This window comes from Cupressus sempervirens, chromosome 7 (assembly GCF_028749045.1).
Source record: "Cupressus sempervirens isolate cs-2001-9-10 chromosome 7, ASM2874904v1, whole genome shotgun sequence".
Taxonomy (NCBI): Eukaryota; Viridiplantae; Streptophyta; class Pinopsida; order Cupressales; family Cupressaceae; genus Cupressus; species Cupressus sempervirens.
Window position 1 is genome coordinate 113769308 of NC_143124.1, and position 17067 is coordinate 113786374.

The 17067-nt window shown below is 31.2% G+C and overlaps 1 protein-coding gene across 2 annotated transcripts; it reads left to right on the forward strand.

The window, feature by feature from the left end:
- The first annotated feature begins 9478 nt into the window (after window positions 1–9478).
- Window positions 9479–15958, forward strand: LOC149545765 (uncharacterized). Of its 2 annotated transcripts, none has more exons than XM_089794372.1 (2): window positions 9479–9716; window positions 15479–15952. In XM_089794372.1, exons 1-2 carry the CDS (start codon window positions 9608–9610, stop codon window positions 15742–15744), a joined length of 375 nt encoding a protein of 124 aa, XP_089650498.1. In that variant the 5' UTR covers window positions 9479–9607; the 3' UTR covers window positions 15745–15952. The 2 variants fall into 2 exon arrangements, with proteins under 2 accessions (XP_089650498.1, XP_089650497.1); XM_089794371.1 differs by lacking the exon at window positions 9479–9716 and adding an exon at window positions 14630–14794 and having other exon boundaries at window positions 15479–15958.
- The last annotated feature ends 1109 nt before the right edge of the window (window positions 15959–17067 follow it).

Consider the following 17067-nt stretch of genomic DNA (forward strand, 5'->3'; position numbering starts at 1 on the left):
CTGATCTCAAATTGAAACAACACCTTGAAGTGCTGCATTTGTTCATTGTACTTCATGCCCAATCTGCATCAGTATAGCCCATCAATTTAATACCTTCACCTCAAACATATCTGATTCCATACTCAACTGTACCACGCAAGTAATGCAATACATGCTTTTCCTCTATCCAATGCATTCTCTTTAGTTCAAACATGAACTGACTAAGAGAGTATATTGTAAATGTTATATTTGGGCTAGTGTTTACCAAATACATAAGCAAACCAATCAACTATCTATATAAGGTGGGACCTACATCATTCTCCTTAGATGTGTCTACCTTCCTCCAATTAGTGATCATGGGTGTAGACATGGCTTTGCAATCCTCCATCCTGAATCTCTTCAAGATTTCAATGCAATATTTCCTTGACCAAGAAAAATTTCTCCATCTGTCTACCACACCTCCATGGCTAGAAAGTAGTGCAAGAGTCCTAAATCCTTCATCTCAAACTCTTATGTAAAGTCCCTCTTGTAACTTTTTATGAACCCTAGTGAACCTATAAGAAAAAACTCATCCACATAAAGAACAAGAATGAGAATCTCACCACCAACCACCAAGTAGTAGAGGTTAGCATCTACTTCACTCTTCACAAAGCGCATTTCCTACAAGTATGTGTCCATGCACTCATACCATGCTCTAAGATCCTACTTGAGTCTATAGAATACTCTCTTCAATCTGCACACATGAGTATCTCTGTTGTGTGCTAAAAAGCCTTCTAGTTTCTCTATACATATACCTCCCCCTTTAACTCATCATTAAGGAATGTTGTCTTGAAATCCATTTGATGGATCTTCCATCCCATTTGTGTTGTAAACAAGATCATAGCTCATATAGAAGTATACTTGGCCACTAGAGAAAATGCCTCCTCATAGTCTATTCCCTCCTTCTTAGAGAACCCCTTGGCCATGAACCTTTCCTTGTATTTTTTGATGCTACCATATACACTGTGCTTTATCTTATAGATCTAGTGTGATCCAACAACTGCACTATTTGTTGGTCTAGGCACTACCTCTCACACATCATTCTACATTATAGAGGAATACTCCTCAAATATAGCATCTTTCCATACCTGATACTTTGTAGCCTCCTGATAGCTTGAAGGTTCACTATCTACCAATTGACTAACTAATTCTACATTTATTGAACTTGGCTAGTTGTCTCTATCATCTAGTACTCTTCCTAGGAGCTCCCACAAACTCCTAAGTATCCCTTAGTGTCTCTTCAACCTCAGAGTTCCTACTTCCAACTATAGAGGATGAAACATCAACCTCTAAGTCTTATAGATGCATTTCCTATTGCACCTATTGTTCCATGCTCTGTGAAACTTCACCACTTAAGTGTACACTTGTACTGATAACTATACTTGTGCTTTGCTACCCTTGACTAGGCCTTGGAGCTTCTGATGGTTGCTCACTCTTATCATCTGCTGAAAAATCTTTGGACCTTCTAAATGCCTTGTCCTCCATGAACTTAACATCATGTCTAACAATAATTCTTCTAGTCCTAGGGATAAATATATTATATGCCTTTGAGGTTTCACTATACCCAACAAAGTACCCCCTCTTTGTAGTCTAATCTGACTTAGTACGTTTATCACCTAGACTATGACAATATGCAAAACTCCCAAATATTCTAAAATGGCTAGCATTAGGTTTCTTACATGTGAAAGCTTCTTCTAGTGTCATCTTCCCTAGTACCTTGTGTGGAACCCTATTCTAAATGTAGATGGATGTACTACACACTTCTGCCCATAAGTAGTGGGGCATATCTTGGCCATGTAGCATAGCTCTTGCCACCTCTAATATAGCATGGTTATTCCTCTTAGCAACTCTATTTTGTTGTGGATTGTAAGGAACAATCCACTCTCTCTTGATTACTTCCCTGGTACAAAACTCCTAGAAGTTATTCCTTTGTACTTGTCTCTATTGTTGACCAAAGGACCTTTATCATCTTTCTTGTTGAGTTCTCTACTAGAGCCTTGAACTCTTGGAACAGACTGAAAACCTCATCCTTGGTCTTCAAGAAGTATATTCAGTTCTTCCTAGAGAAATGATTGATAAAAGTAACATAGTACTCATATCCTCTAATAGACTTTGTTGACATCGGTCCACATACATATGAATGTACTAGATCAAGAACACTTTCAGATATGATGTCACTCCTTAGAAAAGATGTTTTTGCAAACTTACCTAACACACATCTTGTACATACTTCATCATGCTCTATGCTCACCTCTAGAACACTTATCACCATCTCACAAAGCAATTTGAGTACTCCATGATGAATATGACCCATCCTCTTATGCCATAGCTCTCCAAGATCTCTAGGATTACAACTTCTCATGAGTGCCTTAGGAGTATCAAACTACAACCTATAAAGGTGACCACTCCTAACTCCAATACTTATGGGTAATTTCCAATCATTGTGCTCAATCAACACATGTCCCTCTAAAGAGTACATTATATGCCCTATCCTAAAGAACATATACACAAATCAAATACATACCTAATCTTGACACATGCAATACATCATGAATTGGAATTATCTTTCTATTTTCCCTCTGAAACTAAATAGTACCTTTCCCAATTGGGTTGAGCTTGGACAAGTTTCCCATAGTAATCTAGATATTGGTGTTCTCCTCCTTATAACTGGAGAAGTACTCTCTAACTCTTGTTATATGAAATAATGCCCCACTATCTATATACCAGATAGTCTATGAGGTTGAGCTCATCATACAAAATATAAGTGCAAACTCATCTTCCATTCTATTGGAGAGTTCTTCTACACTTGCTAAAGTTGCCACCTACTTCTTTGCCTTCTTCTTTTCTAGGAAATCACTAATATAGTGACCATACTCATGACATCCCAAGCATTTGACCTTAGAAAGGTACTTCTTTTTCTTCTTACTTTGTGAATTCAATTCTTTGCTAGATCCTTTCTTTGCTTTTCCTTTCCCTATTAGGACAATATTTTCCTATTCCACCTCACTTTTCTAAGTCTTATTGGCCCTATTGACAAGGCTTAGTCTAAACTTCTCCTTAGTGAAATTAGTCATAGTCAATCCCAACTCGGTAAGGTATCTTGTCCACTGAAAACTTGAACAAAGACACTCCACTATATAGAAAACTCATTTAGGGATATTCTCACTAGCTCGTCATCACTGGGAGTATCCCCCAAAAACTGCTAACAGATCCTTGACAAGTCTAAGCTTGGTGAGGTAGTTTGTAACATCTTCTCCCTGGTTCATCCAGGTATTCTTCAACTTCTTTCTAAGATTCATCTTCTTGTTGGTAGTAGCATTCTGGTATAAATTCAAAATGGCATCCCACATCTTCTTCGTTGTGTCTAGCTCTCACATATGTGGAATAATATGGTCCTTGAAAAAATCAAGGATAATCCTCCTCACCTTGGCATTGTCATTTTTATATGTTGCAACCTGTGTCACATTCGTTGGTACATCTACAACACTGGTAACATAATCCTTGATACCATTCTCTTCCAACTATTAAGAAATTCTTGCCTTTCAGACACCATCCAGTCTGTTCTAATCTCTCAAACCAACTAAAGTCATCTCAAGGAATTAAAAGAATAATAATTCTGAAGAGATCACACTAGGTTATATAAACTTTTAATTTCTTTCCTATGGCAAAACTCTTCTACCCTCATACCATGTGAAAATTAACACTTCACTAATTATTAATCTCCTATCATAAATAATTATTAAACTACCAAAAATAAATTCATAGCGAATATTGAACAATAACACAACCACACTTTCATCAATAAAATATAGAAAGAAATTCACAAAACAAAGAACACAATGTTTTCAAACAAATGGAAAAACTAGTTCTGCAGATGGAAAATATATTAATTTCAACAAATCAAGAGATACAAAATTCATTGCCTCTCAATGGTAGAATTCAAACAACTTCTTGTGTTCCTCTATTTTGTTTTGTTCTCCAAATACCTCCCTTGAACCCCATTTTATACTACCTTACCTAGAGGTTTCTAATTGCTTCTTGATCAAGATAACCTAACGAAGAAGTTTCTAGTTGCTTATTGATAACAACCTAACAAAGAAATTTTTACATGCTTCTCAATTAAAACAATGTAATCAATAGGTTACTAATTGCTTTTGGATACATACTTGCTAACTTGAAGTCTTATATTCTATGTTGTAGAAAGAATCAATTAATTAAGAAATAATAGTTTGATAATTAATCACATATGAACAAACAATTGTCCAACTACTTAAAACCAACACTTCAATGTGTGCAATTTTAGGTTTTCCCTTTTCTTGTCTCAAATTTTTAGCCCTACTCTATTTTTATTTCTTTTCTTTCCTGTCTTTCTCTTATAAGAGTTCAACTGGCCAGAATTCTGGCGGAAATATTGACTAGAAAATGTATGTTTAAGAATGAATGTGATAATATTTGTTCAATATGCATCTTATTTTTCGCTTGTGGAAATTTACGTTGATTCATGTTGTGGCGGGATCGAAAACTCCACAATGATTGGCAAAGCCAGCGCCGGATCGTTCTACCAAGCAGTTTTGTTAGGCAGAATGTTGAGAATCAGATCTCAAGATTTTGTTCTATTTGACGATTCTTCTGCACAAGAGCAATACTTCTGATCAAATCATTCTATGCATCAAAACTGTCTTCGGATAGCTATGTCTGCTCTACTACATGTTCTGGTTCTCTTCTTTTCTTTCAACAGAATTTTGTCTTGACTGATGTTAATAACGTGTAATTTAGAAAGAGTCAGTATTTATAGCTATTCCCAACAACAATTAGAAGTTTTTCTGCTACAATAAACACAAATGTATAACTATTTTGAAATTTATAACACGTATTTAATGTATTCAGAGTTCATAATAAACAAATATTTGTATGCACCATCGGAGGAGACCAAGCAAGAGTCATTCAATTTTTACAGCAACATTTTAAATTTTTCTGCTGCAATAAACACAAACTCATAATTAGTTTCAAAAGATATCAAAGAATTATGATATTTCTTCTCTACTCGACCATTTCAAAGATTTCAATGAATTATAATTCTAGTAGAATTTTGAAAAACATTGCCAGTAGCACTTTTTATTGTCTCTGCTGGAAAGATAATAATTCTGTTCAATGAGATTAATTGTATCTGGATACTTGTGTTTAATTTTTCATTCATTCTGTAATGTTTTTTTTTTTTTGCGTTTTTCTTTCTAAAATAACTGGTAAGTCTAATGTTATTCTCGATGTTGAATTAATTCAGATTTATATGTGACCATTAAAAATTTATGTCATGTGTTTGAACGATTAAATCAAAATATTAGAAAGTCCAATTATAGTTCTAGATTTTTTTCCCTTCTTTATTTTAAGTTATATTAAAAATTATTTTATTTTTATCTGAGTTGTAATTTTACTTTATAAATTTGTCATTTATAATTTAGTTTTTTTTAAAATTATGTAGTAGAAAATTATTTATTTTCAAAACATTGTTTTTCTTTATAATTAGTTGTTTATATAAAAATACTTCATGTCAAATATTATTTCTCAAATAATTAAATATAAAGATATAAATTTTTTATAGAATTGTGTTATAAATTTTACAATATGAAATTCTTTGAATCCAAAGGATTGAAGATACATGTATTAAATTCTAAGTATTTCATAACTCTTTCTTTATTATTTAAGAAAAATATTAAAAGGATTGTAATATTATGATTAGTACTAATGTTTTCTATAGTTTAGTGTCTAATTATGTATCTTATCTTGCATATAAAAAAATTTGATTGAAAAATAGGAGAATTCTAGATATTAGATAAGAAAACATAAGCTTATATAGAAATTTCTTGAAAATGGAATGTCTAGAAGAAAAGAGTGTAATTACCATTTAATTGCTATGCCTTTCCTAGAGTTCATTGGTAGGAACTTTTATATTCTAGATACGTTGTTCTACGCTATCCTTTTTTTGATACATGTCCTACAATTTTGTATCTCCTTGATATTTGAAGACAAGAAGGTGATATAACAAGTATATTGCATATGATTAAGAAAAGAATGAATAAAAAAGGAGCAAAATAAAAATAAAGATGTAATCATAAAGATAATTGATTGAGAAGAAAGGAAGAGGAGAAAAGGAGGGAGAGAAGGAGAAATAAGAGAATAAGGAGAGGAGGAGAGGATGAGGAGAAGAAGTGAGGGAAGGAGGAGGAGGAGGAAAGATATAAAAAAAAATGAGAATAAAAGAAGAGGAAGAGAAAGAGGAAGCAAAGGAGATAACAAAGGTGAAGAATAAGAAGAAACCATCAAGAAGGAGAAGAAGGAAATAAAATAAAGATGTAGGATGAGAGAGAGAAAGAGAGAGAATTTAGAGATGAAACATTATATATCCCTATAAGATAATGATCAATACATAGGAGTACAAGGAGGAGGAGGACATAATACTATTGAACAAAAAATATTGGATGCATGTAACTACTTGTTTTAATTTACTTTCACACGTCAATTTCTAAATTTCATGACTTTGTTCAAATAACTAACAATATCATTTATCTCTTACAAGTAGCTTCTAATATCATTGATTATTTAAATTGCAGCATATGATCATTATAATGGATCAATAATAGGGATAACCCTTGAACCTATGAGGAACAAATGCTAGTTATTATTTCTTCTTAAAATTCCAAAGGTTGCCAATGTCAATGTCAATGGATAGGTGCTATATAAGGATTAGCTTGTTTGTGGGATCGTCTCAAATTTCTCCTCTTTCTTTTATATTTTGGTTGTGTGATAATCATAATTTATATTCTTATATTTTGGTTGTGTGATAATCATAATTTATATTCTGTCTTATTTATATTTTACATATAATTTGTTTCTATACTACCTTTGTATTAATTCTATAAATGTTGAAATATGTTGAGGTATTTTTCACTCCATAGTTTTTTTGTCATTTCTTATCATTGCTAAAAAGCTATTCTTCAATTCTAATCTATAAAAGAAATTATTATATCTTTCATCAATTTTTCTATGACAAACTTACATGTCATTAAAATTAAAAAATATTTATTTATCTATAATTTGATATAAAAATTCTATATCTAAATTTAGTTAAAAATTAATTATATTATTGTACAATAGAAATTAATTCAACATTAAACTAATTCACCCTACCCTAACCAAATTAAGTACACTATCACTTTCTCAAGCTAGATTTGAAAGAGCCGTTATTCTTTAAGGATGCCCCCTAGGTTGAGATCAAAAAAGGATGTTGATTTTCCCTTTGAGAGAATATTTTTGCTTGCAATTTAATGTTTTTTCACATTAAAAAAATCAATCTAATCACTGAAATTTTAGAAGCGGAAGGTCATGTTGAGGGGAGTTTTATCTATTGCAAAGCCCACAAGTGACTAGGATCTCATACAACCATTATTCTTCAAGCATGTTCCTTAGTTGAGATAAAAAAAGGATGTTGATTTTTCCTTAAGGGAATATTTTTACTCACAATTTAATGTTTTTCCACATTAAAAAAATCAAAGTAATCATTGAAATTTTAGAGGAAGAAGGTCGTGTTGAGGGGAGTTTTATCTATTGCATAGCCTACAAGTGACTAGGATTTGATACTCACTTCCAATTGTATTTGCTGACATTAGATAAGAAAGAAGGCAACTTTGAGGGAAGCAATCTTATTGTGACACTTTTTGGATTACTCATGTTAACTAGTTAAATGTACTCTCCTCTACCAATTAAAATTTTTAACTATGATTTTTTTATAAAATATTTAAATAAGTTCCTCCTATCCCTAATTTTTAACACATTTCTTGGCCTAGGCCCTATTTATTGGAACAATACATTATAATACTATAATTAATAATAATCTTGCACAAATATTTTTACAATAGTTTTGAAAATCAATTTAGATAACAAGTAAAATTAAATATTATAATAATATAATTAATATTTTATCTTTCTTATATTTCTAGAATCATTATAAAAATGTTGAAATATATTATAATTAAATTAGTTAATTGAAAATTATATTAACATTCTAAAAGTATATGAAAACAATTAATTGATTAAATTATATTGTCAAGGACTTATATTAAACTTAGATATTATAATATCTATTCACCCTTTTTCTATTATATAAAATACTTTTTTAAAAATTATAAATAAATATACATATAAATTTAAATTATAACTATAGGGAAGTACTTAGCCACTTTGTGGCACTTGTTTCTAATATATTTTCAATAGCCTTCCACCACACGATGAAATGCGTGGATGTATCCACCACTGACCCAATTACAATGTACTTTAGCATAGTTTTTCTTTAAAAAGATTGGTTGTCTTTACAAAAAAAAATGTTTATTCAGTCAATTAGATGTTTTTTTGATGGAGGGTTTAGACTTGCAAGGTAGCCCGGTGAGGCACAGAGCCTACGAGCTACCAACCAATGAAGGCCACCACATAGACTTTTTAGGAATCCGATATGGGCTCACTTGTGCCTGAAACCACTTCAGCTTAGAGGCAAGGACTAAGGGGTATCCTGACCTCATCCCTTATGATGTCGAAGCCTTGCACTCAAGAAGACTTGATCGCTGGTGGGCTCATTGCGAGCCATTCAATTTCACTAGTAGACGAAGAGCCAATTAGATTTTAGAAACAATAGATTTTAGAAAATTAAATTCTGTTAAAAAAAATTACATCTTACTTTATCTTATATTAAAATGTATTATTATTGAAAATAGATGAAATTTAACTAGTATAAGTTGCATGCTTTAATTACTTGTTAAAGAAATTACTACAGTTCCAAACACCTAAAGTAGAAATTGAGAGACATTGATTAAAACATTTATGGTGATGATTTCCTAATGTTGTTATTTAAACTTCATGAGTTGGATACTAGCCCTTTTTTATTATTAAAATTATAGATTTCAAAAGATTTATGACATGATATTTTGATTATTTTAATAAAAAATAAATTGAAAAGCCACTACAAGTAATTACAATATAACAAAATAGATAAAATGAAGATCACATGACATTGTAGAAGTAAATGCTAAACCAGGATTATGAAACATAGCAATTTCTATACAAAAATTGTTTAATAAAAAATGAATCTGAAATGAAAATAAAAAATCTATATATAATTGTTTTTACATTTTGCTTAGGTTCAATTATAACTGTAATGCAATATTCTTTTATATGTTGTGTAGACCTTTTTGATTAATTTTTTTTGAAAAATAAACTCAAACTTTATTTAATATTAGAAAAGTTAAAAATAAAATTCGCTAATCTAAAATTATAGAACGGGCATACATACATCGTTTAAAGCGCCCCACTATTACTCTTCACTCTTAATTTCCCATTACTACACTCATCTGCACGTGCGCACCTCAAAATAATATTATCGTTTAAAACCTCACATCGGAAGCAGGAAAGGGGCATTAGGGTTTTGTCGCAAGGGAAGGCAGAAATATTTCAAGGAAAGTTTTCTGCAAAATCTTCTGTTATCTGAAAACTGTATTTATCCCTCACAAACTGACATCGTTTGAGACCTTTTTCTTTTACGAAAATGGAGATTGACAGAACATATGAGTATTTACTTACTGCTTTAAGGATTGGAATGATAATGCTCATGGCGGCTGGAACTAGCATTGCCGTTGCTGGAGATCACACAGACGGTATGCGGCCCTCTTATTTTGGTTTCTACTTTGCTTATTATTATATTTCACATGTCACGAACGCTTGACCTTTGAGCAGAATTGCAACTTCATAATCTATTTGCATGTTGCATAATGTTTTGCTGCTCCTCACACAAATTTTATATTGCTCCCAGTTTTCTGTCTACAGTTTGTTTTGTTCTTCATTTAAATGCGGAAAGCTATGATGCTCTCAATATATTATGATAATCTAGGTCTTTTGTACTCTTGTCTTTAATGTTTAGCCCAGGTCAATAATCCTTTCGCCTTTTATTTTATTTTGTAAGAGTTAAACTACAAATTAACATTCCAGCGGTGCTATTGACTAGAAAATGTATGATTCTGAAATGCCATACCAATCGTCAAATGTTATTTTACACAAAATTATTTTGATTGCTTCGGTCACAGGATCGAAACCTCTGGCGCGCTCTCTGACACAGGCCACTTCTCACCCACCGTTTCCTCACAACGTGGAAATGGAAAGGAAATTGATGAGGAGAGGGCAAAACAAACTTTAATCTGTATCTCTTCCATAATTTCTTTCTTTAAACAACAAAATAAAGGCTCATGATCCATTACCATTCTAAAACAAATAATTCGAAACATGTAACAAAAACAATTGTCACTCAATGCTATATCATAACTCTGCAATAACAAACTACAAGACATCCAACCATGAAAGCTACAGAGAGGACAACACGATGGGAAACAAAAACACAAGATAAAAGAAACTGTTATAATAACAGAGCAATTATTACATTTTGCATGGCTCTCTGGCTGCCGCCAGAGAGCCCCCATTATTTAAGCTTATCCCTTCCAACTATCGATCGCCCCCTCTGATTGAATAATCTTGTCTATATAAAGACAATTGTAACAGTTACAAAACTGTACGTTTTTTTTTTCAGTTACATATTAATTATCCAACTATCAGTTACATTTATGATTATTTTGCGGTTCTTTAAGAACCATTGCATGCTTACATTTTTTTCATAACAGTAGATAAATAATGATCAGAATTAAATATTTCATGGCTGCCGCTGCACCAGAAATCTCGGTTGTCTGATAGTGTTCCAGTTGTATTTGCTGACATAATGATAAACGATCAGGCGGCTTTGAGGGAAGCGATCTTATTCTTGTTCTTTTTGCTCTCCTTCGCTTTTCTTGTTATTCTCTGCATGCACCGTGGTTTCCGCAAAGTTATATTCACTTGTCATTGGATTTAGAAGTGCTCTGGGAGTGTAGCCTTAGGATTTCCAGCCATTTGATAAATATCGTCAATGAGACTTTTCCTCCCTAATTTCAAACAGTGCACTTCTTTTAATTTATGCAAACCAGCCGGGTCGGCTCTAAATTCTTGTTTCCTATTTTTCTCTGTAGATAATTTAATCATGGTAGATGCTGCTATTTATAGGTAATCTGGTAGCAACAAATTTCTTCTACTTTTTTTATTACTTTAAACTGTGCTGGTTAACCCTAACAGCGATTGTTCATCAATCAAATAATTGTTTCTTTTACAATCGGAGTAAAAGTAATAGGATTTTTTTTTTTTTAGACGTCTATGACATTTTGAAAGATAACATCCCTCAGTGGCACATACAAGTGGTGAAAATTCTGCCAGAAATTACAGTAACTCTCCTGAACAAGATTAATAATATTAAAGTTTCTACATGGTTGTGGACTCAAGCCTATACACATCTGAGATGAGAGGAATATTATGACACACTCATAATTAGAAAACCTCATTTAAACATTTACCACTTTCTTTGTTAAGATTTATTCTGTCAAAGAATGAAAATCCTATTTATTAGTTTTACGCACTTAAAGCATTCTATGTGTGTAAAATGTCAAATTGGGTCTCTCTTCCAACGATTACTTAGTCAGTGGATATAATGTGTGGACAACAAAAATTTTGAGAAAAATTCACTGTGTTTTTGTGAATATGAAAAAAAAATATGTTTGACTTTTTTCTATCTAAATATGCATATATTTAATATTTGACATATTAAATTGGAAATGATTAAAATAGTATTTACAACATATAGTATCAAATAGAATCATAGTTATATGAGAGAATTTCTTGATAAATATGATGATCAGTTATTTGAATAAATATTTTATTTTTTTTAATTGGATAAAAATGAAGTATACATAATAAGATATTAAAAAATGAATTGTCTAAATAGATAAAATGACTTTCATATGAGATATCATATAATTAATGTAAACTCTATCAAAGTAAACCTATGCATTATAGTCTTTCCTAGAAAATATTTATTATAAATATTCCAAGGGAAACAAGTTTTCTTATGTCTATATCAATGGATGAACTAAACATTTTAAAGTTCATTGTAAATGACCATTTCAAACTATTTATATGTGATCTATAGTGTTGTAAATATATTATAATTTTGATGTATGATACAATACTACTCTACTTAATGATGCTAATTTCTCTATTGATGCTCCACCTACTATTGTTCATTCTAACAAAGTATTTATCTCTAGAAATCTTATCATGTTTTATAGAATTCCTTGATTATCACCTTCCTCATTCCATTATGTAGAAAATAGCTCTAGTGTGAATTTGTTTAAAGAAGAAGAAAAGAGGTAAGGAAAAAATATTTACAGTTTCTATATTTATTATTACTAATTTGTTATTTCTTGAATGACAACGTTATTTTATCTTTTGTTGGTACTGGTTCTATTGATTGAGAGTTATGAAATGGGTGCAAGATGTAAAATTCCATTTATAGATCCTCATTGACACAACGAATAAAGAAAACCAGATGGAATATAAAAACCAAGAGATCTCCGTCCACCAAATATTCAAGGGATTATATTTCCTTTTTCAAATCTTCGTATAAGCTCGAAATTGTTGGGAATGTCTGTTACATCGATTAAAGCGTGCCTTTGCAACCATTTTAACTGTCAAATTTCATTCTTGGTCAAACATTATTCTGTTACCATAATATTATTTTTATAGCTGAATATGGGAAGATAGAAAGGGGCACAGGGTTTTCGGGCAAGAGGCGTTAGTGTTTTATCGCAAGGGGCAGGGAGAAAACATTTAATACTTTTTCTCTCTCCCTGATTTTCTTTTCTCAGATTAGAACCAGCACCACCATTTTGTCAGAGCTACTTTAACGTTTACCTTTCAAAATTACACGAAGTAGATTGAGTCAATTGAAATGACCATGATCATAGATCCTCTATCATAATAGATTTTTTTCTATAATATTCTAATTATATTACATTGCCTTTGAGAAAAATAAGGTTGCTGTTTAGTAATATGAAATTTGAAATTTTCAGATTCAAAATTAAAATTAAAATTAAAGAATAAAATTTGATAAAAAAAATCTATAAATAAAAAAATAAAAAAATAACAAGCAATTCTAATAGAATTAGAGTACTTATATTTTATATAAGAAAAAATGGATGATAAATTTGTTTTTATGGTTAATGCATAGTTACTAAACTAGAAAATAATAACACACTTCTAAAAGTGCATTTTCCATAATCAATACTTGTCATTGTGAGTTAATGTAGTTCTGCTATTGTTTCAAATGTTTATTTTCTTGAATAGTTGAAATAATTAACTAATCATGTTATTTTTTAATTAAGAGTTAAAATAATAAAATTTACAAGCGACTCAAAACCCTAGTTAAAAAAAAAGATAATATGATGTCCCAACATGAAACATTGCTGTGAGAAATCAATACTTCCATAACACTAACAACCAACAAAACAAACCAAGAACCAAAAGAGAACACACAACAAAAAGAACCTTCATCCATGACCAACTCCTTTTTTAAGGAATCATGTTGTTAGTTCATGTAAATAAAATCCTATAAAAAGTGATAATTTAATTTTAAGCTTGTCTCTTTCTTTGAGGTTTTACTTAAATTCACAATTAAATTAAATAGATATTTCTTTTAAACTTAATACTCCTCATAATATGTTGAATAATTTTCTTTCTTATTCAGCATTTTTCATATCTCTGATCATTCACAAAATTATATAAATTAGTTGTTATATACTGTTTCATTATGTGTAATTTAAAAGAAAATTATAGCATTAGCAAGTGCTTTAAATTTTTCTCATTATATATTTTTCTTTTCTTTTTAATTAAAAAAATAAAAATTTGACTACATAAAATAAAGTCAAAATGAAACATGCGACACATCTTAATTTTATTATAAAATAAATATAAAAATCTATTGTAAAAATAAACATGCCACCAGTCTTAAGAAATTAAAGCTAATTTGGCACAAATGGACCAATAGACCACCAAGAAAACAAAAAAAAAATCAACTATTAGTACATGTGTAATATGCTATTAGCACATATAAGAATCATTTTTTAAGAAATTTTATAAATAATAAGTAAGAGGGAAAGGTAATCATAGACATGACAATACAAACATTAGCTTCAACTGAATCTAAATTTTAAAGTTTATTTTTCCAAAGAAGATAGAAATTTTAATCTCTTACTAATAATTTAAATGAACAGTTATTAAACATTTAATGTAACTCTTAACATTGCCTCTCTTCTCATGATGACGGTCTCACACCATTCACGTTTCAACATTCAACTAATTTTATTCGTTTTGAGAATTGATGGGAATATGTTTGTTTCTTCGTTGGAAGAGCCCACTATTTAGCTGTCTTATTCATCATTCCAAATTTTCCACGTGCCTAATCTTCGTTCATCTTAGCTATCTTGTTTCACTCCTAGCCATCATTCCTCCAAAATGATATTATTCTCCGCAAACCGGTAAAAACAAATTATCCAGAGCAATAGAGGGATATCTTAAGATCTAAAACATTAGGGTTTGATCACAAAAGCAGGCATAAATTCCGTCAATGATATAAAAGCTACTACATTCTCTGAAAATTATATCCAATCTTCGTAAATTGACAATATTTTAGAGCTTTTCTTAACAAATATGGCATTTGAGAGAGAACATGGTCGTTGCTTTGCAATAATGCTGGGACTGGCGATGATAATGGCGGCTGGAACAAGAGTTGCTGCTGCGGAAGACACAGACATTACGCACCCTGGTTTATATTTCTTCACTTGATGATATTTCGTATATTTCGAACAGTCGATCAATGGAAATTAAAATGACATATTGCGTTTGCTGCAGCAACATTTCTTTGTGCAGCGACCACAAGTTTTATATCGCTGTAACATTTATTAAGCTGAATTTCTTTCGTGCTTCTCCTAATTTGATAAATATGTAAAAGGAAATTACAAAACGTAATCGTCATTTATATGCTCCCTGTTCTTTTTAGCCCTGTTTAAGATTTCTTTCATTTTCTATTTTCTTTGATAAGAGTTCATCCATCAGGTGTTCCAGAGAAGTTTATAATCACTGTAAAGTGCATGATTAGGAAATTTCATAGTAATCATCATGCAATCATGTAGACCTCAAATATTACTTCAATGCAAATTTATTTTGATTTCAGTGGTCGCAGGATCGAAACCCCTGCACTCTCTGACTACTACTGAGGAGCTATTTCGTAATAACATGTCCTTTCTCAAAATTTCTTTCATTTTTCTATTTTTAGCCTTGTTCAACATTTCTTTCATTTTTATTTATCTCTGACAAGAGTTCATCAACCAGGTGTTCCAGAGAAACTACTGACTGTGAAGTGTATGATTTTAAAGTTCTTTAATCATCATCGTCCTAGTCCTCGCATATATTTTAAAATACAAATTTATTTTGACTTCATCGGTCGCAGGATCGAAACCCCCGCACTCTGGGACAGCGGGTAGTGCTACAACGTCTACTGAGGCGCCATTTCATAACAATTACATGGCAAGGATAACGCAAGGGAAATCTCAGGCGTCTGATAGTTTTGGTGTCGTATTTGATGACATGACGGTAAATGAGGACGTGGCTCTGAGGCAAGCGATCTTGTGCTCCTATTTTTCTATATTCTTCATCATTCTGGTTGTTCTTTACATTAACCCTGGCCTTTTCAACCTGTCTTGGCGTCTGATTTAGAAGCCCTCTGAAAGTTGGAGCGTAAGATTTCCTTGTTATTATTTTGTTCATATCATCGATGATGCATTTTCCCCTCAGATTTTGAAATAACTCATTTCTTTAAATTTCCCAAAATAGCCGGGTGTGCTATTTTTTTGTCCGAACTGGATTTGAACATGATTGGACTCATAATTTGATGGTATGCGAATAGAGGACCAGATGGATTTTAATGTGGAAAATGAGCTTGTTAGTGGTAAGATTATATTTTTTAGTCCCTGCTGAAAGGCAGGAGAGTAAAATTATTTAGTTCTATGTTTTGAAAATCGTGCAATTGTTGTTGTTTAACTTTTATTTATTTATTTATTTATTTTTCATTGGTTGAACTCATTTTTGTTAGCACGGTATTTTTATTTTTCTCATTGAAAGAGATGTAGACCTTTGATTTATATGGGCTTGCTAACAGAGATGAAAGTAATTGCTTTCACAAATCTGCTTAATTGCATCTTGAGGCTTTGTGAATTCTTTCTCCTTAATTGTTGTGTAAGTTTTTGTTTTTTAAGTTTTGAACAATTTTAGAACTTTAATATTTTTTTTAATTTCTATGAAAATCTGAGGCATCTCATGACTCTGAGCCATGTTAAATATAGGGCCGATCAAGAAAGGAGGAGTTAGTCATCTCATGCTACCATAAAAATAATTTCTTTATCTTCAATAGAAGAGGATGAGATTTTAGAGAATTCCTTTAGATTTTTGTCTTGACTTGTTTAGGTGATGTAGGCACAAAATGAATATGAAATTGTTTCACAGCAAAAAAAATTTATTTAAATAAAAATTTGCAATGCCCATTTCTTATTGAGATTCGTTTCATTTTCATATCCAAAAGATGAACACGCCTATCTAACAATAAATCATAGATTTGATTTTTTCATTGTAAGTCAGCTCAACAAAAGAGTTTTATTTATATGATATCAGGTTAGGCCATTGGTAATTCTTGTGCTTTCCACCCTAAATATAATGCACGAGATTTTGTTTAACAAAAAATAGAAGGATTCATATAGTTCTAGGACAAGAAAATGGAAATGGAAAATGGTGAATAAGTTAGATAGTGATCAAATTTGGTAGTCGTCCCCTCTCCTCATCTAGCTCTATCAATTTGCACAGAAAATATGTGGATTGCATTTTTTCCTTTTCAATTTTTCTTTTGGATAAATTGACATTGTCTTTAACTTCATCTTTAGCAGTATTTTATGCTTGGAAGGTGATGCTTAGGAGGTTTAGATAGAAGCAGGAGGAATCAATTTACAATCATTTTCTAAGTGAAAACTTACAAGTTTAGTTTTAATT